We start from the raw sequence: 24,344 nt of genomic DNA on the forward strand, positions 1-24,344 counted from the left end.
TTCGATTTACATATCATATCGGTTTACAAATAATTTGACAGGTACAGTAGTAGATGATTAGACAAATGTCATAGGAAATTGTAGTAGCAACATGGGTAAGAAAAACTGTGCCTAAAAGATAGCATAGATAATTGTAGTATTACAGTGCCACAAGATAGCATAAATAGTAATGGTATAGCAAATGGAGTATATTGCATAAATAGTAGTATATATCAGGGTAACAGGTCAGCAATAATTATGATATTTTATTAATATACCAATCATTACATTGGTTACCAATTAAATACAGAATACAATTCAAGATCCTGTACATTATACACTCTCTCATCTACACTCCTAATTCAATTACCTTATGTTCCATTCTCCGGATTTACAAACCCACCAGACATCTAAGATCACTGGACAAAAACCTCTTAGACATCCCATCACCACAACAGGCCCGTCTTGACATCACCAGAAAAAGATCATTCTCTGTCATTGGACCAATCTTATGGAACACATTACCAGACTCTTTAAGATCCATATCCAACTCCAAACACTTCAAAAAATCCCTAAAAACACATTTATTTCAATCTGCTTTCCATATATCACATACTAAATAACATAACTACTTCTCCATCACACAGGGCACAACATTATTATATATTGATTTATTTTTTATGTAAACTATTCATTGTTTTAGATTTTTATTTTTATTATATATTTTTGTAATTTTGAGCTTTTATAATTTGATAATCTTTATGTTCTTTTAAATTTAAATCTTTATTTACATTTGTTTTTTATTTAGTTATGTAAACCGTTTTGATTAAACACTGTTTGTAAAGACGGTATACAAACACTTTTAAATAAATAAATAAATAAATAGAGAAGATAATTGGGATTGGTAGCACAGATATCTAGAGAGCATAAATAGTTAAGTAGACAGCATAAGTAGACAGCACTGGGCTTGATGGCCTTTTGGTCTGACCCAGTATGGTGCAACTTATGTACTTATTACCTTTCCTTCCCTCTACCTCCACCCTCACCCTCCTCCTCAGAATCATCACCTTCACTTCCCCCCTACACACACAACTTCTGGCACATTCAGTTTTCCCTCCCCTCCCCTCCCCTCCCCCCACCCCACCCCACCCCACCCCCCCCCCCCCCCCCCCACTTCCACTCCCCTTGACTCATTCAGCTGTACCTTCTCTCTGTTATGTCCTGGAGTCTGTGAGCAGGTCTTCCCCCCCCCCCCTCCCCCCTTCACAGAATAGCCTGCAAGCTAGGAAGGAAAGAACATGAAGAATTTCTCTCAGGCCTTTTTTGCAGCACACCTGCTTTGCAGTTACAGCACACCACGTGGGAAGTGTTGATCTAGAGTGGGTTTATCTTTGGAAGTTTCTACCCAGCTTTTCTTTCTCTTTCCCCTAGATTCATTAATAATGCAGTGATAATGCCCGCACTAAGAAAAAGGGGTGTGTTTAGGGAAATTTGGCAGTTACCGCACCACGAGGTAACTTATTGCTTCGCATCAGTATTATCGCACGGCGCAGTAAGTTTACCGCGCCATGCAGTAAACCCTACTTTTCGCATCCAGCGTAGAGAAAGAGAGAGACACTATCTACAAGGCACTTGTAGTAGTTAGTTATTTATATCTCTATAGGAGGCTCACCTAGTAACTTGAGGTGAGGTTTAGGTAGTAGTGCAATTTGTACAATGTTCTCTCAATGGAGAACATTGCAAGAACATTGTACAAATCTCATCTTTGTGTGAGTTTCCTCACTCTGAAGGACATCAAATCTTCACAAGATTGTACTGTTCTGTTCATACGTTTCTGCATGTAAAAGTGGCCCCTAACCCCTACACTACTACCTAAACCTCACCTCTAGTTACTAGGTGGGCCTCCTATAGTAGCATAAATAGCTGCTTACTATGGTGCCACCCCCAGAGGCTCTCTCTCTCTCTCGCGAAGCAGTAAGTTGCAGTGTGGTGCGGTAACTCCCAAATTTCCCTAAACTCGCACCTTTTTCTTAGCACAAATTCCGTTATGGGCATAATGCATGATATTGCACAGCTTAACGCTTTTGAAAAAAGTGTAGTTATTTTCAGTGTTAAAACTGTGCAATATCATGCGTTATGGCTTCACACTTTGCGAAGCCAGCCCACTTTTGTGGAAATCCCGCCCACAACTCCTCCCCAATCCCTCCCCTTTAAAACAAAATTTGCATTGTGCTATGCGTTATGGTGTTGATTTGTATGCATTATGGCCATAACGCATTTTGGAGAATGATGCAGTTTGATAGGTACTGGGGAGATTGTACGACATCTACATATTTATCCCAGGACAAGCAGGATGCTAGTCCTCACATATGGGTGACGTCACTGACGGAGCCCTATTGCGGGAAAAACTTCTGTCAAAGTTTCTAGAAACTTTTGACTGGCATCCTGAGGCTACTGAGCAAGCCCAGCGTGCCATGATATTCTCTGCCACAGGGGTCTCACTCCAGTATTCGTTTTTCCGCGCTGCCCTCAGCATCGCGGTGACAGGAGCCCTGTGAGATCTTCTCACTTACTTTGACTGAAAAAGGTCACTTTTTTCTCTTTTTTCCCCACTTGGGGTCTCACAAAATCTCATTTGTCACCGGACGGTGACAAAAACAATTATTTGGATTTTTCTCTTCTCAAGATTTCTCTTCTCAGAGATTTTCCATTGATGGCTGTCGATAGAGACATGGCTTCGGGCTTCAAAAAATGCCCGGTCTGTAACCGGACCATGTCTATAACCGATCCACATATCTAATGTGTAATCCGTTTAGGAGAGAAACATGAAATTTCTTCATGTGTACAATGCCAGGAAATGACCCCGAAAGGCAGAAAGCTGAGGCAGGAGAAAATGTCACAGCTTTTCCACCTCCAATCAGTGCCTTCACCGTCTACTTCGAAATCTTCACAAACAGGGGTCACTAAGAAAATTCTTAAAAAAACGGCGAATCGAGGGGTCCGGCGATGCTCCATCACCAGTACCATCGACATCATCGACCAGGTCAGTATCGGAATTGAGGCCTAAACACAAGCACCGACGTCATCGATCCTCGGAGTCTCCATCGCTCCCTCCCCCGGGGGAACTGACTGCTAAGCGTCATAAGTCATCCGAACCTCCGCTGACCTCCGTATCCTCGATTCCCTTGCCGGCACCGTCTCTATCGACGTTGGCATCGACATCCCAGATACCATCGATGCCAGATTTAATCGGCCTAATAAGGCAGATGGTAAAAGAAGCCTTCCAGGCACAAGTTCCGGCGTCTGCGCCGATGCCGGCAGTTGCGCCGATGCCGGAGGCCGCATTGCCACCTCCAGCCGCGCCAATGCTGGTGGTTTCGCTGATGCTAATGATACCATCGATACCAACCTCGATGCTGCAGACTTCAATGGCATCGGAGACATCGATGTTGATTCCTTTTTCGACTATACAAGCGCCATCGATGCTACAACCCTCGATGCCACCGATGCCTTCAGTGACCGTTCCAGTCTCGATGTTCTCTTTTCTCCATACATCGACTTTGACCGTTCCTTCTACTTCACAGCTGAAGCTGGTTTACACGACGGCACCCACCTTACCTCCTCCTCACAAGGCATCGGCATCGAGACTTAAGTCATCGACAAAATTAAGACACTCGATGCTAAAACACCCACCTGCATCTTCTGAAGCTCCAAGTGCAGAAGCAGCATTACACGGTATCCTGACAAAAAGGTACCAAGAATTACTTGCTTCCTTACCTGCTAATCCAGTGGAGGCGGGCGTAGAGGACGTTGTGTCTGTAGACCCTCTACCTGGACCCTCAGGTGTACCTACGATTCCTAGGACTACACCTACTCACCAACCTTCTGGATATGACACTTGGGCAGACACTTCATCAGAGGTCTCATCAGAGGACTTCATGTCTGATCCCTCCCCACCTCAACCCAGAAAACAATCACCTCCAGAGGATTTCTCTTTTTCTACCTTTGTCCAAGAAATGGCGGATTCTATCCCATTCAATTTGCAGGCAGAAAAGGATGACAGACAGCAAATTCTGGAAATATTCCAGTTTGTAGATCCTCCCAAACACAATCTCGCAATTCCTATCCATGAAGTGCTCTTACAGTTACAACAACGCATCTGGGAACATCCCTGCACAGTTCCTGCAGTGAACAAAAGAGTAGATTCTACGTACCTAGTGCAATCAGCACCAGGCTATCAAAAACCCCAACTGCCCCACCACTTGGTGGTCGTAGAGTCTGCGCGAAGCATTCCAGACGTACAAGGACTCATTCATCTATCCCGCCAGGCAAGGATAACAGATTTCTGGATCAAATGGGTCGGAAAATCTTTCAAGGAGCAATGCTGACCTCCAGGATCTCAGCATACCACCTCTAGATGACCCAGTACCAGAGGAACCTCTGGAAACAGCTGGAAGAATTTGTGCTATCCCTGCCTGCACAATATCAAGAGGCAGCACAAAACATCATTAATAAGGGGTTAGACACCGGAAAACATGAAGTCCGCGCCGCCTATGATGCCTATGATACGGCTTCGAGAGTTGCTGCATCCAGCATTACTGCCAGAAGATGGGCCTGGCTCAAAGCCTCCGACTTAACGCCAGAAGTGCAAGATAAGCTTGTCGACCTTCCTTGCCTTGGAGATAATTTGTTTGGCACCAAGGTTCAAGACGCAGTCGCACAACTACGTGAACACACTGAGACCCTGCGACAATTATCTTCTCTTCCGCATGACCCAACACATGCTAGCCGCAGGGCCCCACGAAGGGACACTAGGCGCCCATTCTATAAACAAAGGAGATATTATCCTCCTTCATCCAGACCGAGGCCTCCCAGGTCCCAACAGCGACCAAAACAGAGGCAACAAAGAACAACTAGGCCTCAACCAGCTCCACAAACCGGACCTGCCACTGGATTTTGAGATCATATCCAGAGAATAAGGCCTCTGCTCCAATCCTCGACCAACACTACCAGTGGGAGGAAGACTGTCCACTTTTTACAATGCTTGGACGTCAATAACATCGGACCAATGGGTCCTCTCAATTATACACCGAGGATATCAACTCAACTTCATAACCATTCCTCAAGATTCTCCACCGAATTCCTCTCATCTCAGCAAAAATCATTTGCTTCACTTACAAACAGAATTATCCACCCTCCTGAAAGCCAGGGCTGTAGAATTCGTGCTCCGGCTTCAGCAGGGCAGAGGATTCTATTCCCGTTATTTCCTCATTCCAAAGAAAACTGGAGGCCTATGACCAATCCTAGATCTCAGAAATCTCAACAAATTTCTAAAAAAAAGAAAAATTCAGGATGGTCTCTTTAGGCACCATGCTTCCCCTTCTTCAAGCAGGAGATTGGCTTTGTTCTCTGGATCTTCAAGACGCCTACGCTCACATTCCAATATTTCCTCCTCATCGCAAATACCTGCGCTTCATGGTAGGTCATCAACATTTCCAATACAGAGTACTGCCATTTGAACTTGCCTCTGCTCCCAAAGTTTTCACAAAATGTCTGGCAGTAATAGTAGCCCACTTGCACAAGCAAGGTGTCCATGTCTTCCCATATCTAGACGACTGGCTCATCAGAAGTCAATCTCAAAAAGGAGCTCTGTCTTCTCTCAATCAGACAATTACTCTACTACACTCCACGGGTTTTCTCATCAATTACCAAAAGTCCCATCTTACTCCATCTCAACTACTCCAATCCATAGGAGCAGAACTGAACACCATCCTTGCAAGAGCCTTTCTACCCAAAGATCGGGCAGAAACACTATCTTCATTAGCAAACTCGATTCACTCCGGACATCAGGCATCAGCCCATCAATTTCTAACCTTACTAGGCCATATGGCCTCCACAGTTCATGTCACTCCTATGGCAAGACTAGCCATGAGAGTAACCCAATGGACTCTAAGGTCACAATGGATACAAGCCATTCAACCACTTCATTCTCCAATTCAAGTAACCCACCAACTAAGATCATCTCTACTTTGGTGGGCAAACATGGACAACTTGCGCAAGGGCCTACCCTTCCAGCAACCAGTCCCACAAATAACGTTAACTACAGATGCATCCACCTTGGGTTGGGGAGCTCACATACACAATCTCCAAACCCAAGGCACTTGGACAAAACTCGAAGCGACTTATCAAATAAATTTTCTGGAGCTTCGAGCTATATGTTATGCACTACATGCATTCAAGGACTGCCTTTCACACAAGACTGTTCTCATCCAAACGGACAACACAGTTGCCATGTGGTACATCAACAAACAGGGAGGTACGGGCTCGTATCTCCTCTGTCAAGAAGCCACACAGATCTGGGTCTGGGCCCTGAAAATGTTCCAAATGGAAAAGATTTAATATATGGTGCAGACAAAAGAATATAGACCCTTTCACCTGCCCCATAACCTCTCTGTTAGACTACTTATACCATCTATCAGAATCTGGTCTCCAGACTTCATCTGTAAGAGTCCATTTAAGTACAATCTCAGCTTACCATAATAAGATAGGAGATGCACCAATATCCACACAACCTCTTGTCAGCAGGTTTATGAGAGGTTTAACTCAACTTAAACCACCAATTCGGCCACTAGTCACAGAATGGGACCTCAATTTGGTATTAACAAGACTCATGCGTTCTCCTTTCGAACACATAGATTCTTGTGATCTTAAATTTCTCACATGGAAGACTATCTTCCTCATAGCTATTACATCAGCTAGAAGATAGAAGCACTTGTCACATACGCACCCTATACAAAATTCCTACATGACAGAGTGGTTCTTCGTACACATCCAAAATTCCTCCCTAAAATAGTTACGGAATTCCATTTGAACCAATCCATATTTTTACCCACATTCTTTCCAAGGCCTCATTCGCACCAAGGCGAATGGGCTTTACATACTTTGGACTGTAAGCGTTCTACTTAAACCACACTGCAGTCCACAGAAAATCAAATCAACTCTGTTTCCTATGATCCGAACAAACCAGGGAAAGCAGTGGGTAAACATACTATATCCAATTGGCTAGCAGATTGCATACAGTTTTGCTATGAAAAAGCAGGCCTTCCTCTCCACGGGCGAGGAAAGGCACATTCAGTAAGAGTAATGTCAACATCAGTAGCACACTATCTCTCTGTGACTCCCATTAATAGGAGGACTCTCTGTTCAAAATCAGGCAGATGCTACACCAATTTATGGTAGCTGAATCCGCTCTCAAGAGAGCCAAAAGGCAGAGAGCGGATTTGGTTTCTACTCCTTAGAGAGATGTGCATCAGGGAATCAGTCAGGCTAGGGAATTCCATAGATCTCATCACTCAGGATCGAGGAAGGTTGTGCCATCCCAAAAGCTGCTGGCTCTAACTGCCTGGATGTTGAGAGGTTGACTTTCCAACCAATCTCTGCACAGTCTTTGGTTGTCCAAGTCGTGCATGGTCAGCTTCATTTGAAGCCTACCATCAGACCTCTCATTCTGTATAGGGACCTCAACATGGCACTGACCCAGATGTTGAAAGCTCCCTTTGAGCCACTGCACTCTTCTGACTTGAAGTACCTAACCTGGAAAATTGTGTGTTTGGCTGTGTTAACTTAAGCATGCAGGGTCAGTAAGTTCAGGCTCTAATAACTTATCTACCTAGGATTCATCATGATAGGATGGTTCTGCACACCCAGCCCAAGTTCTTGCCTAATGCAATGTTGGAATTCCATCATTCGTCCTTCCATCATTCTTTCCCAGGCCACATGTCCACAAAGGTGGACTACAAATGAGCCTTGGCCTACTACCTGGAGGGGATTGAAGTCCATAGAAAGTACACCCAGCTTTTTGTATCTTTTGATGTAAACAAAATGGAATTAGCCAGTGTCAAACAAACTTTATCTAATTGAGTAGCTGGTTGCATTTCCTTCTGCTATTCCCAGGTGGGCCTCAATATGGTGTACCATGTCAATAACTACTCTGTCCAAGCTATGGCAGAATCTGTAGCTCACCTGCAATTGGTACCCATGGAGGAGATCTGCAAAGCTGCGGCATGGAGTTCTATCCATACATTCACATCTCACTATTGCTTGGATGGAGATGGCCAACACAATAGTAAGTTTGGCCAGTTTGTTGTACAGAATTTGAAGTATACAACCCAACTGCTTTCCTGCCTAGAGTTTGATAATTGTGTTCCAGGCTGCCCTCGTAGGATAAGTCTAAAATGGAAAAAAGGGTTCTTGCCAACAATAATAGTATTGTTCTCCTAGGACAAGCAGGATGGTAGTCCTCACATGTGGGTGACATCATCTGATGGAGCCTGGTACGGAAAACTTTTGTCAAAGTTTCTAGAAACTTTGGCCAGCAGACTGAGCATGCTTAGCCTGCTTCTATCTGCGCATCCACGTGAGGTCCCCCTTCAGTCTCTTCTTTTCCACGGTGCAGTGGCCTCGTAGTCCGTAGAGCACCACTTTTTTTCAATTTTTCTCTCTAATTTCTTCGAGTTTTTCTCAAGTTGTCGTCTGGTTCCCCTTCATGGTCGGTGCTCTTCCAGTACGGTAGATTCTTTTTCACTTTTGCTTGATCTTGCAGTCAATTCCCAACTGTCCACCTCCCAGTGGCAGTCTGCCATCGACTGCATGCCAGGTCTTTTTCATGGCATTGACAGGTTTTCCTTGGTGCCCCCAGTGCCTGCAGACTGTCCATCATGGACCCACATGAGGTTTGCATCCTTTGCCTGGGGGCCTCGGACGATGTCCGTGGATGTCATTTGTGCCATCAGATGACACCCTAGGGGCACTGTGCGCTTTGACAAAATGGAGACGCTTTTCGGGATCCCGAAATCCTCCACTTCTGCGTCAGTTGCTTCGATGCCCAAGGATCGTGGAGAGCCATCCCAGTCTGCCAGTCGCGGTCCCTTTGATTTCCACCCCCAAGGATTGGGGAGAGGGAGATTGATCCTCTGTGGTCTCTCCCCTCCCCCAGACCTCGGGGTCATTGACCTCCTTTGTGGCGAGGAAAGACCGGTCAGCATTTCGACACTGTTCCAGTTCCAGAGCGGCCTCAGCGGCCACTGAGCTGCCATCAAAGCAGCACCAGCCACCGGAGGCTCCATCCTCCGGTGCCCCCAGTAGCCCAAGGCAATCCCCTACCAGTCCGGGTGCCATGCCAGCTTGGGGACCCGAGAATGAGCCATCGATGCCTCAACCCCCTCCATCAGACCTGACCACTCAGGACTTCCAGGAGGAGCTGGACTGCAGGGTGCAGTCGGCGATGCTCAAAGCGTTGCAAGGCGTTGAGATACTGGCATCACTGGCCCCCATACCGTTGTCTGAGCCTCCGCCATCGATGTTGGCACCCTTACTGGAGTGTCTGGACGTCCTTCTCTGCATCCTACCAATGCAGCCAGTGCCAGAGGGGCCGTCTATGCCCCAACGGCCACCGATACTCTCTACTGCGGTGATTCCGATTCACGGGTCTTCCGGGGAGGATGAAGCTTTTGAAACCGGGTGCCCTCGGTCATAGTTCCCTGAGCCGCTGCCGAGTCCTTCTGGCTTGCCATGGCTGATGACTCCCTCGATACCGGGGGATCCATCTATGCCCCTCACGTTGTCCTCGCCCATGTGAGGAAGAGGGTCCTTGTGACCCTTGGGGTGATGACTCCACACATTCGTTCTCAGAGTCCTCTGATGATCCTCTCTCGGAGCCCTCGCCCCCAGAGGTGTGGTGCCAGTCACTGCCTGAGGACCTGTTGTTTGCGGGGTTTGTTAGTGCCATGGCTGATGCCATCCCCTTTCAGCTCCTTACGGAGGAGGATGAGCGCCACAAGATGCTGGAGATGATCCAGTTCATTGATGCTCCTAAAGAGATCGTGGCAGTTCCGATCCACAACATTTTTAAGGAACGTCTCTGCATGTGGGAGCACCCCATTTCCATCTCCCCAGTTAACAGAAAGGCCGATGCCACCTGCTTGATGCAGGAGGCCCTGGGGTTTGAAAGGAGGCAGCTCCCTCACCAATCAGTGGTATTTATTTATTTAATATCTTTTATATACCGGCATTAGAAAGGCACATCATGCTGGTTCACATATTAACAAAAGCGAGGAAAATACATTATAACAGGGGTAAAGGGGAGGGGGTAAAAGAAACTGAGGCAAAGGCAAGGAAAATACAGGATTGTAAACTAGTTAAATACATTCAAAAACAACTGATAAATTACATGGTAGTGGAGTCTGCCCTAAAAAAAAGGTCCTGCACTCTCGCACCCATGCCTTTGCTCTTCCAGGATGTGAGCATAGGGAACTTGACACCATAGGGAGAAAGATCTTCCGAGGTGCCTTACTGGTCGCCCGCATTGCGGCTTACCAACTCTACATGACTCAATATAACCGCAATCTCTGGAAGCAAGTCCAGGGTTTTGCATAGGCCTTTCCCAGCAGCAGCAGGAAGCGCTTGCCGCCATTTCTTCGCTAGGTCTGGAAGCAGGGAAACACAAGGTGTGCTCCACCTACGATGTTTTTGAAACTGCAGCCCACTTAGCTGCCATAGGCGTTGGTGCCAGACAGATTGCTTGGCTCTGAGCCTTGGACCTCCTGCTGGAGGTCCAGGAATATGCTCATCGATCTGCCCTGTAAAGGCAAGAACCTGTTCGGGGACAAGGTCCAGGATGCGATGGCACAGCTATCTACTAGTCCCTCAGAAGGGCCATCCTTAGCCAGGAAATCCTTCAGGCAAAGCTCACGTAAGCGCTTCTACTGGCAGCGGAAGTCTCGCACCCTCCAGACCAGTTCTAGGCATTGCCCCTGCCAACTGCAGGCTCGCAGACCCCAACCGGCATCCCAGTAAACCCCAGCCGCAGGATTTTGACTGGCGGCGAGGGAGCACAAGTCAGCTGGCAGTTCCGTGGCACCCGATCCCCCAGCTGGTGGCAGGCTCCTCAGCTTCGCCCAGCGCTGGGAGGGGATCACGTCGTGTTCTTTCCATCATTCGCCAGGAGTACCGCCTGCACTTTAGCCGGCTCCCGGAGACCACTCCCCCATCGTGGAGTTAATCCGCTTACTTGGTCATTCTTCAACAAGAGCTGTCCACCCTCCTTACAGCGTGCACAGTGGAACCAATCCCTCGCACATAGCAGGTTCAGGGGTTCTACTCGAGGAATTTCCTCATCCCAAAAAGGAATGGCGGCTTGTGCCCCATCTTCGACCTCAGGGCGTTGAACAAGTTTCTCATAAGAGAAAAATTCAAGATGGTCTCCCTGGGCACGCTGATCTCCCCCCCCCCCCCCTCCTCCGAAGAGGAGACTGGCTCTGCTCTCTTGACCTGGATGAGGCATAGACACACATTGTGATTGTCCCCAACCACAGGAAGTACCTCCACTTTGTGGTAGGGAATGCACATTTTTAATACAGAGTGCAGCCCTTTAGGCTGGCATCAGCCCCCTTCGTCTTCACCAAATGCTTGGTGGTGGTGGCTGCCTACCTCGGGTGTCACTCGATCCATGTGTTCCCATATCTGGATGACTGGCTTGTCAGGAGAGACTCCCACTCTGGAGCCCTGCAAGCTCTGGCCCTGATGGTTCAGACCCTGTAGACTATGGGGTTCGTTATCAACTTCCCCAAATCGCACCTCTGCCCGCCCTCCTAGCTGGACTTCATAGGCACCAGGTTGGACACGGCACAAGCAAAACCTTTCTTGCCCAAGGATCGGCGGTTGCCCTCTCCTCACTGGCCACCCTCATCCGCAATAGTGAAAGGGTATCAGCCCATCTCCTACTCCACCTGCTGGACCACATGGCGGTCTCCGTCCATGTGACATCCTTAGCCCGCCTACCCATGCGGACACCTCAGTGGGCCTTGCGGTCTCAGTGGCAGCAGGCATCCCAGGATCTAGAGGCTCTGATCACGGTCACAGACCCTCTCAAGCTAGCCTTGGCCTGGTGGGGAACCCTCCCCAATCTGGAACATGGTCTTCCCTTCCAACCCGCGCTGCCCCAGGTGACCCTGACCACTGATGCTTCTCCTCAGGGTTGGGTAGCTCACACAGGCAGCCTATATACTCAGGGCCTCTGTTCTGCTGCCGAAACATGTTGCCAGATAAACTTTCTGGGGCTTCGGACAATACGGTATGTCTTGTAGGCATTTCGAGTTCAGTTGTCATCTAAGGAACTTCTGATCAGGATGAAAAACCAGGTCGCAATGGGGTACATCAACAAACAGGGCAGCACAGGCTCGTTCCTCCTCTGCCAGGAGGCAGTGCAGGTTTGGAACTGGGCCCTCTCCCAAGGGATGCATCTCCAGGCGACCTACCTGCCAGGTCACCTCAACACGCTGGCAGACCGCCTCAGCCCATCCTTCCAGCCACACAAGTGGTCCCTCAACCCTGCAGTAGTGGCAGAATTATTCCGCCACTAGAGTACGCCAGCTGTGGACCTGTTCACCTCCCCTCTCAATCACAAGGTGAGCAGGTTCTGCTTCCTAGTAGCAGGGAATGGACATCCGGCCGATGTTGCCTTCTCCCTTCACTGGGGGCAGGGCCTCTTGTATGCATACCCTCCTTTCATGCTCCTCTCGAAGACTCTGTCAAAGCTCCAGGAGGACAGGGAAGACCATGATTTTCGTGGCACCCTCCTGCCTTCGGCAGGTCTGGTTTCCACTCCTCCAGGACCTGTCTGTCCACGTGCCCATCCCGTTGGGGATGGTACACGACCTCATATCACAGTACCAGGGCATCCTGCACCACCCGAACCTCTGGGCGCTAGCCCTCATGGCATGGATGTTGAGCGAATGATCCTCCAGCCATTACAACTTTCGAACTATGTTTCTCGGGTCCTTATAGAGTCCTGGAAACCTTCAACTAGGAAGTCCTACACCTCGAAGTGGAAACACTTTTCCATCTCGTGCGGAGGGCATGGGTTGGACCCCTTCCCATGCCTCTCCCCCGGCTGCTTGGACTATCTGTGGCACCTGTCTGAGTCTGGGCTACAAACCAATTCTGTCAGACTATACCTCAGCACTGTCAATGCGTACCACTGAGGGATCGCTGGCATGCCTGTTTTGGTCCAGCCCCTAGTTGGCCACTTAATGTGGGGTCTCCTCCAACTGAAGCCTCCTCTTCGGCCACCGGCAGTGTCCTGGGACCTCAACGTGGTCTTGGCGAGACTGACGCAGTCTCCCTTTTAGCCCCTGCAGTCCTGTAGTCTGCAGTTCCTAACTTGGAAAGTCATATTCCTGGTAGTGATCACTTCTGCTCACAGGGTCAGCGAGCTTCAGACCCTGGTTACATATGCAACGGTGGATATGCAAACCCTATTGAACTGGCTGGCGGATTGTATTGCCTTCTGCTATGCGCAGGCAGGCCTCCAGCTGGCCGGCAGAGTGAAGACTCACTCTGTGCGGGCCATGGTAGCTTCTGTGGCCCATATGCGTACGGTGCCTGTCGCTGAAACTTGCTGGACTGCGACCTGGAGTCCTCTCCACACGTTAGCAGCTCACTACTGCTTTGATGGTGCCTTTGGTCGGTCCGTCCTGTGCAACCTATTCCAGACTTGAACCCAACACTCTTCACTTGTGCTCCTTGTGGGGCTTCCAAATAAAGAAAGGTAATTAATGGAGTACCTCAGGGATCAGTACTAGGACCTATGCTATTTAATAATTTATGAACAATATCTGTAAGAGAGCAAGTGAAGTCATCACATTTGCAGATGACCATATTATTCAGTGTTCTTAAAACAGTGGATTGTAAGGAACTGCAGAAGGAATTTGTGAGTTGACTGGACATCTGAATTGCAGATAAAATTTAATATGAAAAAGTGAAAAGTGCAATATGTAGGGAAAAATAATCCCCTCTTCAGGTACACAATGCTGGATTTCAAACTCTCTCCAGCCAGAAAACGATCTTGGAAGCCTTTTAGACAATACAATAAAATCCTCTGATCAGTGTGCTGTAGCAGTCAAAAAGGAATGTTAAGAATGATTTAAAAAGAAATGAAGAATAAAACAGAAAATATATTGCCTCTGTATAGACCAATGGTGAAGAAAACAAGAAACTGGTAAGCACTGGTAAGTTAGATTCAAAGCATTGATAAGGAAGGCAAAAAGATAATTTGAAAAGAAATTTGCTGTGGAAGAAATATCTCATAATAAAAACTTTTTCTGGTACATTCGAGGTAAGAAACCAAGGGAATCATTTGGACCATTAGATGATCAAGGGGTAAAAGGAACACTTAGGGATGACAAAGCCATAGCAGAGAGACTAAATGAATTCTTTACTTCAGCATTCAATGAGGAAGTAAGATATATCCATGACAGAAATGATATTCAAAGGTGATTATTCAGAGGAACTTAAACAAATCTCAGTGAACCTGGAAGATGTACTAGGGTAAACAGACAAACTAAAGAGTAGCAAATCACCTGGACAATTTCATTTCTCAGTGCTGAAAGTACTGAGAAATGAAATTGCGGACATGCTATTAGAAATTTGTAAAAAATATTGTCTACCCGAACGCTGAAGGATTACCAGTGTAACATCAATTTTTAAGGGGTGATCCAGGAAACTACAGACCAGTGAATCTGATGTCTCTGCCAGGCAAAATGGTATAAACCATCATAAAGTACAAAATTGATGAACACACAGGCATAGGTTAATGGGACACAACCAACACTGATTTAGTCAAGGAAATTCTTCTCTCACAAATGTATTACATTTTTTTTGAGGGTGTAAATAAACGTGGATAAAGGTGAGCCAGAAAACATTTGACAAAGTCCCTCATGAGAGACTTCTTAGGAAATTAAAAAAGTCATGGGATAGGGGGCAATGTCCTATTGTGGATTGTCATCTGGTTAAAGATAGAAAACAGAGTAGGGCTAAAAGGTAACATTTCCTAATGGAGAAAGGTGAATAGTGGAGTGCCCCAGGGATCTACTCTGGGACCAACTGCTTTTTAATATATTTATAAATGACCTGGAAATGGGGACATAAAGTGAGGTGATCAGATTTGCTGAAGACACCAAATTAATCAACATTCAATCACAAGAAGATTGTGAGAAATTGGAAGAGGACATTGCAAAACTGGGAGACTGGGCATTCAACTGGCAAACGAAATGTAATATGGACAAGTGCAAATTTTATGGAAGAATAACCCAAATTATGACTTTACAATGAAAGGTTTCACATTAGGAGTCACCGCTCAGGAAAAGGATCTAGGTGTCATCATTGAAAATATGTTGAAATCTTCTGCTCAGTGAGCAGCAATAGCTAAGAAAGCAAATAATACCTAGCATTCTATTAGGAAAGGAATGGAGAATAAAATGAATATTATAATGCCTCTGTATTGCTCTGTGATGTGAACTTATCTTGAGTATTGTGCGTATTCTGGTTACCACATCTTAAAAAAAAGATATAGCAGAATTAGAAAAGGTACCGAGAAGTGACCAAAATATAAAGGGGATGGAACAATTCCGCTATGAAGAAAGGCTAAAAAGGTTAGGACTCTTCAGCTTGGAGAAGACACGGTTGAAGGGAGATATGATAGAGGTCTATAAAATTAGTGGAATGGAATGAATAAACGTTAATCAGTTGTTTACTCTTTTGAAAAGTACAAAGACCAAGGGAGACTCAATGAAGTTAATAGGTAATACTTTTAAAACTAAAAGGGTATTTTTTTTTTTTTTTTTACTCAATGCGTAATTAAGCTCTGGAATTTGTTGGCAGAGGATGTGATGAAAGCAATTGGCCGGATTTTAAAATCCTGGCCGCACAAATTCCGTGATTTTACGTGTGCCGGGCTAATTTTCAAACGGGTCCGGCCACATGAGTAAATGCCGGGTCCTCAAAAGGGGGCAGGCCGCGGGGCGGTCCGGGACGGGGCCATTCCTCGCTGTCCTGGTTCCGCGCAGTAGTTACTTCAGGTCGGGCCTTGAAGTAACTTGCAAAATAAAAGGTAAAAAAAAAAAAAAAAAAGTTTTGCAGGGTAGGGAGGTTAGGGTAGGGGGTAGCAACTGGGGAAGGCCCCGATCTCATCGTCGTGCAATTTTGCTTTAATGGGCACACGTGTATATTTTTTAAAAATCTAGCCCTATTATTGCTGTGTTTACATTAAAAAAAAAAAAAAAAGTTTGGAGAAGTTCCTGGAAGAAAAGTCCATTAACCATTATTAAGGTAGAGTTGCAGATATCCACTGCTTATTCTTGGAATAAACAGCTTGGAATCTATCTCTTGAGATTCAGCCAGATACATGTGACTTGGATTGGCCACTGTTGGGAATAGGATACTGGACTTGATTCTTTGGTTGACTCAGTATGGCAACTCTTATGTTCTTTTGTGTAACCGCATCTTTAGTATTCTGTACAGATCTGGACACGCCAGTTTAAAAGACATAGCGGAACTAGAAAAGGTATAGAGGACAACATAAATAATAAAGGGAATGGAATGACTTCCCTGTGAATGAAGGCTACACAAATTAGAGCTATTCAGCTTAGGAAAGAAATGGCTGAGCGGGGATTTTGCAGAAATCTATAAAATCATGCATTTTATAGAATGAGTAGAGACATAAGAACATAAGAACATGCCATACTGGGTCAGACCAAGGGTCCATCAAGCCCAGCATCCTGTTTCCAACAGTGGCCAATCCAGGCCATAAGAACCTGGCAAGTACCCAAAAACTAAGTCTATTCCATTTAACCATTGCTAATGGCAGTGGCTATTCTCTAAGTGAACTTAATAGCAGGTAATGGACTTCTCCTCCAAGAACTTATCCAATCCTTTTTAAACACAGCTATACTAACTGCACTAACCACATTCTCTGGCAACAAATTCCAGAGTTTAATTGTGCGTTGAGTAAAAAAGAACTTTCTCCGATTAGTTTTAAATGTGCCCCATGCTAACTTCATGGAGTGCCCCCTACTCTTTCTACTATCCGAAAGAGTAAATAACCGATTCACATCTACCCGTTCTAGACCTCTCATGATTTTAAACACCTCTATCATATCCCCCCTCAGTCGTCTCTTCTCCAAGCTGAAAAGTCCTAACCTCTTTAGTCTTTCCTCATAGGGGAGTTGTTCCATTCCCCTTATCATTTTGGTAGCCCTTCTCTGTACCTTCTCCATCGCAATTATATCTTTTTTGAGATGCGGCGACCAGAATTGTACACAGTATTCAAGGTGCAGTCTCACCATGGAGCGATACAGAGGCATTATGACATTTTCCGTTTTATTCATCATTCCTTTTCTAATAATTCCCAACATTCTGTTTGCTTTTTTGACTGCCGCAGCACACTGCACCGACGATTTCAATGTGTTATCCACTATGACACCTAGATCTCTTTCTTGGGTTGTAGCACCTAATATGGAACCCAACATTGTGTAATTATAGCATGGGTTATTTTTCCCTATATGCATCACCTTGCACTTATCCACATTAAATTTCATCTGCCATTTGGATGCCCAATTTTCCAGTCTCACAAGGTCTTCCTGCAATTTATCACAATCTGCTTGTGATTTAACTACTCTGAACAATTTTGTGTCATCTGCAAATTTGATTCTCACTCGTCGTATTTCTTTCCAGATCATTTATAAATATATTGAACAGTAAGGGTCCCAATACAGATCCCTGAGGCACTCCACTGTCCACTCCTTCCACTGAGAAAATTGCCCATTTAATCCTACTCTCTGTTTCCTGTCTTTTAGCCAGTTTGTAATCCACGAAAGGACATCGCCACCTATCCCATGACTTTTTACTTTTCCTAGAAGCCTCTCATGAGGAACTTTGTCAAACGCCTTCTGAAAATCCAAGTATACTATATCTACCGGTTCACCTTTATCCACATGTTTATTAACTCCTTCAAAAAAGTGAAGCAGATTTGTGAGGCGAGACTTGCCCTGGGTAAAGCCATGCTGACTTTGTTCCATTAAACCATGTCTTTCTATATGTTCTGTGATTTTGATGTTTAGAACACTTTCCACTATTTTTCCTGGCACTGAAGTCAGGCTAACCGGTCTGTAGTTTCCCGGATCGCCCCTGGAGCCCTTTTTAAATATTGGGGTTACATTTGCTATCCTCCAGTCTTCAGGTACAATGGATGATTTTAATGATAAGTTACAAATTTTTACTAATAGGTCTGAAATTTCATTTTTTAGTTTTCAGAACTCTGGGGTGTATACCATCCGGTCCAGGTGATTTACTACTCTTCAGTTTGTCAATCAGGCCTACCACATCTTCTAGGTTCACCGTAATTTGATTCAGTCCATCTGAATCATTACCCATGAAAACCTTCTCCATTACGGGTACGTCCCCAACATCCTCTTCAGTAAACACCGAAGCAAAGAAATCATTTAATCTTTCCGCGATGGCCTTATCTTCTCTAAGTGCCCCTTTAACCCCTCGATCATCTAACGGTCCAACTGACTCCCTCACAGGCTTTCTGCTTCGGATATATTTAAAAAAGTTTTTACTGTGAGTTTTTGCCTCTACAGCCAACTTCATTTCAAATTCTCTCTTAGCCTGTCTTATCAATGTCTTACATTTAACTTGCCAATGTTTATGCTTTATCCTATTTTCTTCTGTTGGATCCTTCTTCCAATTTTTGAATGAAGATCTTTTGGCTAAAATAGCTTCTTTCAACTCCCCTTTTAACCATGCCGGTAATCGTTTTGCCTTCTTTCCACCTTTCTTAATGTGTGGAATACATGTGCTTCTAGAATGGTATTTTTTAACAATGACCAAGCCTCTTGGACATTTTTTACTTTTGTAGCTGCTCCTTTCAGTTTTTTTCTAACAATTTTTCTCATTTTATCAAAGTTTCCCTTTTGAAAGTTTAGCACGAGAGCCTTGGATTTGCACAGTGTTCCTTTTCCAGTCATTAAATCAAATTTGATCATATTATGATCACTATTGCCAAGCGGCCCCACCACCGTTACCTCTCTTACCAAGTCCTGTGCTCCACTGAGAATTAGATCTAAAATTGCTCCCTCTCTCGTCTGTTCCTGAACCAATTGCTCCATAAAGCTATCATTTATTCCATCCAGGAACGTTATCTCTCTAGTGTGACCCGATGATACATTTACCCAGTCAATATTGGGGTAATTGAAGTCTCCCATTATTACTGCACTACCAATTTTTTCAGTTTTTATTTTTCCCAGAATTGTATCAGTGTTTGTTATAATGAACAAAAGCAAGAGAAACTCTATGGAAAATGTTTCCTCTTATTTTCCCAATTTTTGTTATAATAAACACTAATTTCCCAAGAAAAATAAAAGGAAAATTGAAAATGAAAGTCCCTAGGAATGGGTAAATAAAGGATGGCTATGTACCCTTTCAGATAATACTAAAACAAGGGAACAGTTCATGAAATTAACAGATTTAAAACAAATTGTAAAACTCTGTACACAATCAGCTTATGGAATCTGTTGCTAGAGGAAGTAGGCAAGGCAGCTAGCATAGTAGGGTTTAAAAGATGTTTGAACATGCTCTTTGAAGAAAAGTCCATAAAGCATTATTAGGTAGATAGTCTAGAGAAAGCTGTTGCTATCTTTTAGGAGTAAGTTACACGAAATAGATCTGATGTTTTAGATCTGTTGAGTACTTGTTACTCGAGCTGGCTGCTGTCAGAGATAAGATGGTGGTCTTGATGGATCTTGGTCTAACTCGGCATGGCATTTCTTATCTTAAGTGTGATCTTCCTTTTTATGACTCTCTCGGCCACAGTTTCTTTATATCCGTTCACTAGCTACCATGCCCATTATGTTAACTTCAAGTTTTTTCTCATTAATATTAAAATTCTACAATTTTCCTTTTTTTATGTTGAACACCTAATCCCTCATATTTATTCCCTCTGCCCTCTTTATTTATCCTCTTTCTTGCCATCAGTCCTTTCTTCTGCTGCCTTCTGTTGCTTTAATCAGTGCACCCAGTATCCTGTTAATTTTTCAAGCATGTGTGGCAAGAATTAGCAAATTGTGACAGATTTTTTAAGTCTGTGGCTATTGGTTTGTTTTTTGGTGGGGAAGGTATCTTAGTGATGGTACTGAGGAGGGAGGAGGGTGACTCAAAAAGGGAAATCTAGGGGATGGGAAGATGGAGGGAATCTCAGGAAAGATAGGATAGAGGAAGAAGGTGGGATAGAGGCACAGGAGGAGGGTAGAATAAGGGGGGAATCAGGGATCTAGAGAGAATGAGTGGAGAAGAGGTAATAGTGATCAAGGAGCGGGAAGGAGAAAGAGTGGATCCTGCATCAGGAGAGGGAAGGACAATCTTTCATACCTCTCTGTTCCCCCTCATTCACAGTCCCTCCTATCACCTCGCTTTCTCTCTGCACCAGCTTCTCCAATCATCTCACAACTCTGATCACATTACTCTTGTCCTGAGTCCTCCTCCCTCATCCTCTCATGTACTCTTGCCCCTTCCCATACCCTCTGATCTCCTCATCCACGCTTGTCAATCCTCATTACCTTAATCATTCTCCCTCTCCCCGTACTTCCTCCAATCTCATTCACTCCTGCCCGATCCTCTACCTGAGTACTTGTCACCCACCTCCTCTTCCCTTTCCCCCTCCCCCCCCCCCATATTATTTAGCAGCACAAAGAGGAGAAGAGCAGCAGCAACACATTGGGCCGGTTCCTCCTTTCTTGACTGCAGCTTTCAAACTGCTAGCTGAACACAATTATGCAGTTGAAAGCTGCAGTTGAGCCAAGGTGGCAAAATAGGAGGAAGCATTCTGATGTGCTGCCACAACTCTTCCCCTTTTCCTGCTGCCAGATCAGTGTGAGGAGAAGGGAGGTACTAGAATACATTGCCGGCAGGGTCCTGGTTCTTCCACGAGAAAAGGTAGATTTTGCAGTCCATGCCATGGAATCACAGGAGATTGTAGGCCCTTGTTATATCTGATTTCAATATACTTCTTCGACTATAGATCTTGTCTGAAGATGCACGTATCTAGATAGGTTTTCCATTCAACCCCACAAGATTGGACCCTTTTGATACATATCAAATTGCTATGTTTTCTACAATTCTTGCCCTTTTTACAGTGGTTTGTCATCATGCTGCTCCCTCAGCCACATCCCTGCCCAGTCTCTTTTGTACATTGCAATCGTTTTTATCCATGTAGACTGTGAGCTGTTTGAGTCAGGGCCCTTAAGTCTATACATATATTGCTTCTGTTCCTCATAGTTTATGCCTATTTTGACCTACTGTTTATCTTAGAGTGCTGCATACATTCTCAGTTCAAGTTATGTAAAAATATAGTAATCACTTTTATGTAATATTTTGTCTATTTTGACAAATATAGGCTCTGTATTAACAAAGGAGAAGAGGAGACATAGATCTCACAAGTTTTTGTGCCTCAGAGTTGGAAAACCAATGAAAAAAACATTTGTCTCCCAAGCAAGTGCATCTATGCAGCAGTATGCACAGAGAGATAAAAAACATGAATACTGGTTTGCTGTTCCTCATGAAAGGTAAGAAGGGATCAATTTCCTTTTATGACATTTTGAACAATTATCTTGTAAATTGGTAATGGAACTCACATGGGATAAGGTGATACTAAACCTGGTGTTTACCAAAGGGGACAGTATTTCTGATGTTGTAGTGAATGGTCATCTAGGAGCCAGTGACCACCGGATGGTGTGGTTCAATATTAGGATGCAAGAGATGAAGGTTTTTTCTAAGGCAAGGGTCCTTGCCTTAGAAAAACTAACTTTTTTTAAAATGGGGGAGTACTTCAAGGAGTCGTTAGCAGGATGGAAAAATCTAGGGGAAGTAGAAGGTCTGTGGGCAAAACTAAAAGGAGATAGGCAACTAAGGAAAAAGAGGCTATATGGTTTATTAAAGCAGTAGCAGAAAAGGTTAGCATTCATAAACTAAAGAGTTCAGAAAGAGTAAGATAGGTGGCAATATCTGGAAAAATTAAGAGAATCTGGTAAAGTAGTCAGGAAAACAAAAATTCAAATAGAAGATAAAAGCAAATATGATAAAATGGGGAGACATTTTTTAGTCATGTTAGCGATAGAAGGAAGTGTAAAAGTGGCATTGTGAGATTAAGAAGGTGAAGGGGATTAATATGTAGAGACTAATGAGACAAAAGCAAAATTGCTTAACATATTTCTGTTCGGTGTTCACTATGGAGGGGCCTGGAGCAGGACCACATAAAACAAACACAAGATTGGAAAGTGAGGTAAACCTCAGTCAGTTTTCAGAGTAGTGTGCTCGTGAGGAGTTAACTAAACTTAAAGTAGATAAGCGATAGGGCCAGATGGGATACATCCAAGGATACTTAGGGAACTTAGAGATGTCCTGGCAGCTCTGCTGTCTGATCTTATCGATGCTTCTTTAGAGTCTGGAGCAGTTCTGGAGGACTGGAAAAGAACGGATGTGGTTCCTATTCATAAAAGTGGAAGTAAGGAGGAAGTTGGGAGCTACAGGCCAGTTAGTCTGACCTCTGTGGTGTGTAAACTAATGGAATTGCTGTTAAAACAGAGGATAGTGCAATTTTTGGAATCCAATGGATTGCAAGATCTGAGTCAGCATGGTTTTACCTGAGCAAAATCTTTCAGACTAATCTGATCAACTTCTTTGATCGGGTGACCAGAGAGTTGGATCAAGGGAGAGCGCTAGACAATAGTGTACTTGGATTTCAGCAAGGCCTTTGACATGGTTCCGCACAGAAGACTTTTATAAATAGTGTGCCCTTGGTATGGATCCTAGAGTTGACTGACTGGGTTAGCAACTGGTTTAGTGGGAGGTGACAAGGGGTAGTACCGGTAAATGAGTTTTCTCTGAGGAGGGGGATGTTACTAGTGGTGTGCCTTAGGGATTGGTCCTTGGACAGGTTCTTTTCAACATTTTTGTGAGTGACATAATAGAAAGATTGTCTGGAAAAGTTTGTCTGCCAATGATACCAAAATCTGTAACAGGATGGACAGCCAGGAAGGTATGGAAACATGAGGAGGGATCTAGTGAGGTTCGCGGAATGGTCTTAGGTCTGGCAGCTAAGATTCAATGTTTAAAAAATGCAGGGTAATACATTTAGGATGTGAAAACCCAAGGGAAAGTACAGTATTAGAGGTGAAATTCTTCCAAGCATGAAGGAAGTGCAGAATCTAAGGGTAATTGTATCTGATTATCTTAAGGCAGCCAAACAGGTAGATAAAGTAACAGTGAAAACCATAAAGATGCTTGGCTGCATGGAAAAAGGAATGGACAGAAGAAAAAGGGAGGTTTTATTGCTCCTACATAAGTCCCTGGTGAGACCTGATTTGGAATACTGTGTATAGTTCTGGAGACCACATCTTCAAAAGGCTATAAACAGAATGGAGTAAGACCAGAGGGTGGCTACTAAAATGGTCAGTGATCTTCATTCTAAAGCATATGCAGATAGACTTAAAAATCTAAACATGTATACTCTAGAGGAAAGGTGAGATAAGGGAGATATGGCACACTCAAACATCTCAAAGGTTTCCTTGCATAGTAAGAGAGCCTTTTTTTATTCTTTATAGAGAAGGTGGTGGATGTATGGAACAACCTCCCATTGGAAATGGTGGAGACAAAAACAGTATGGGGTAGATTTTAAAAAGCATTTACTCGAGCAAAACTGGTTTTTGCTCGAGTAAATACACTTTACTCAAGTAAGTGGGCTTTTCAAAATTGCTACAATATATGCCATTGAATTGTCCATAGGATTTACTCAAGTAAGTGCACTTTACTCGAGTAAATAGCTTTTGAAAATTGCTACGATAGTATGTCACATTTACATGCGTAACTCCTTTGAAAATGACCCCCTATCTGAATTCAAAAAAGCATGGGATAAATACAGGGGATCTCTAAGGAAGTGATGAGAATTAAAATGCCAAACTAATTGGACAGATGGGCCATACAGTCTTTTTCTTCTGTCATGGTTCTGTATGTTTCTATATATCTTCATTAGCAGGTTCCTGTATTTCTCATAATGCTCCATTAATGAAAAAACTTAATTGTTATAAGTATCAGGAGTTACACAGAAATTTAGTATATGATGGCAGATAAAGACCAAAATGGTCTAACTTGTCTGCCTAACAAGTTTTATTTTTTAGTGTAGCAACTTTAGCTATATGTAGGTTACCCCCGAGCCTTCTCTTAAGGCTAGTAACTGATGCTCCTTGCAGGTTGCCTGCAAACAAATGTAAATTTTAGGTGTAACAGAAGTTACCTCATTTCTTCATTTCTATTCTCTAGCCAATAGGCATCCACTGTATTTGTCCCATGCCCTTGTGAATACCGTTTTTATCTTCACTGCCTCTTTCAGGAGCATGTTCCATGCATTCACCACCCTTTCTATGCAGAAATGTTTCCTGGCAGTGTTCAAGTCTTTCCCCCTTGGAGTTTCATATGGT

General features: G+C 44.3%; 1 protein-coding gene across 3 annotated transcripts in view; it reads left to right on the plus strand.

The window, feature by feature from the left end:
- The window catches only part of OXR1 (oxidation resistance 1), a 1,217,970-nt gene that overhangs the window by 958,338 nt on the left and 235,288 nt on the right, over positions 1 to 24,344 (plus strand). For all 3 annotated transcript variants that reach the window (XM_029591868.1, XM_029591869.1, XM_029591872.1), the window contains one exon: positions 21,266 to 21,434. In XM_029591868.1, the coding sequence (XP_029447728.1) occupies positions 21,266 to 21,434 (169 nt within the window). The remainder of the gene's footprint in view (positions 1 to 21,265; positions 21,435 to 24,344) is intronic.

This window comes from Rhinatrema bivittatum, chromosome 2 (genome assembly GCF_901001135.1).
Source record: "Rhinatrema bivittatum chromosome 2, aRhiBiv1.1, whole genome shotgun sequence".
In the NCBI taxonomy this organism is placed as follows: domain Eukaryota; kingdom Metazoa; phylum Chordata; class Amphibia; order Gymnophiona; family Rhinatrematidae; genus Rhinatrema; species Rhinatrema bivittatum.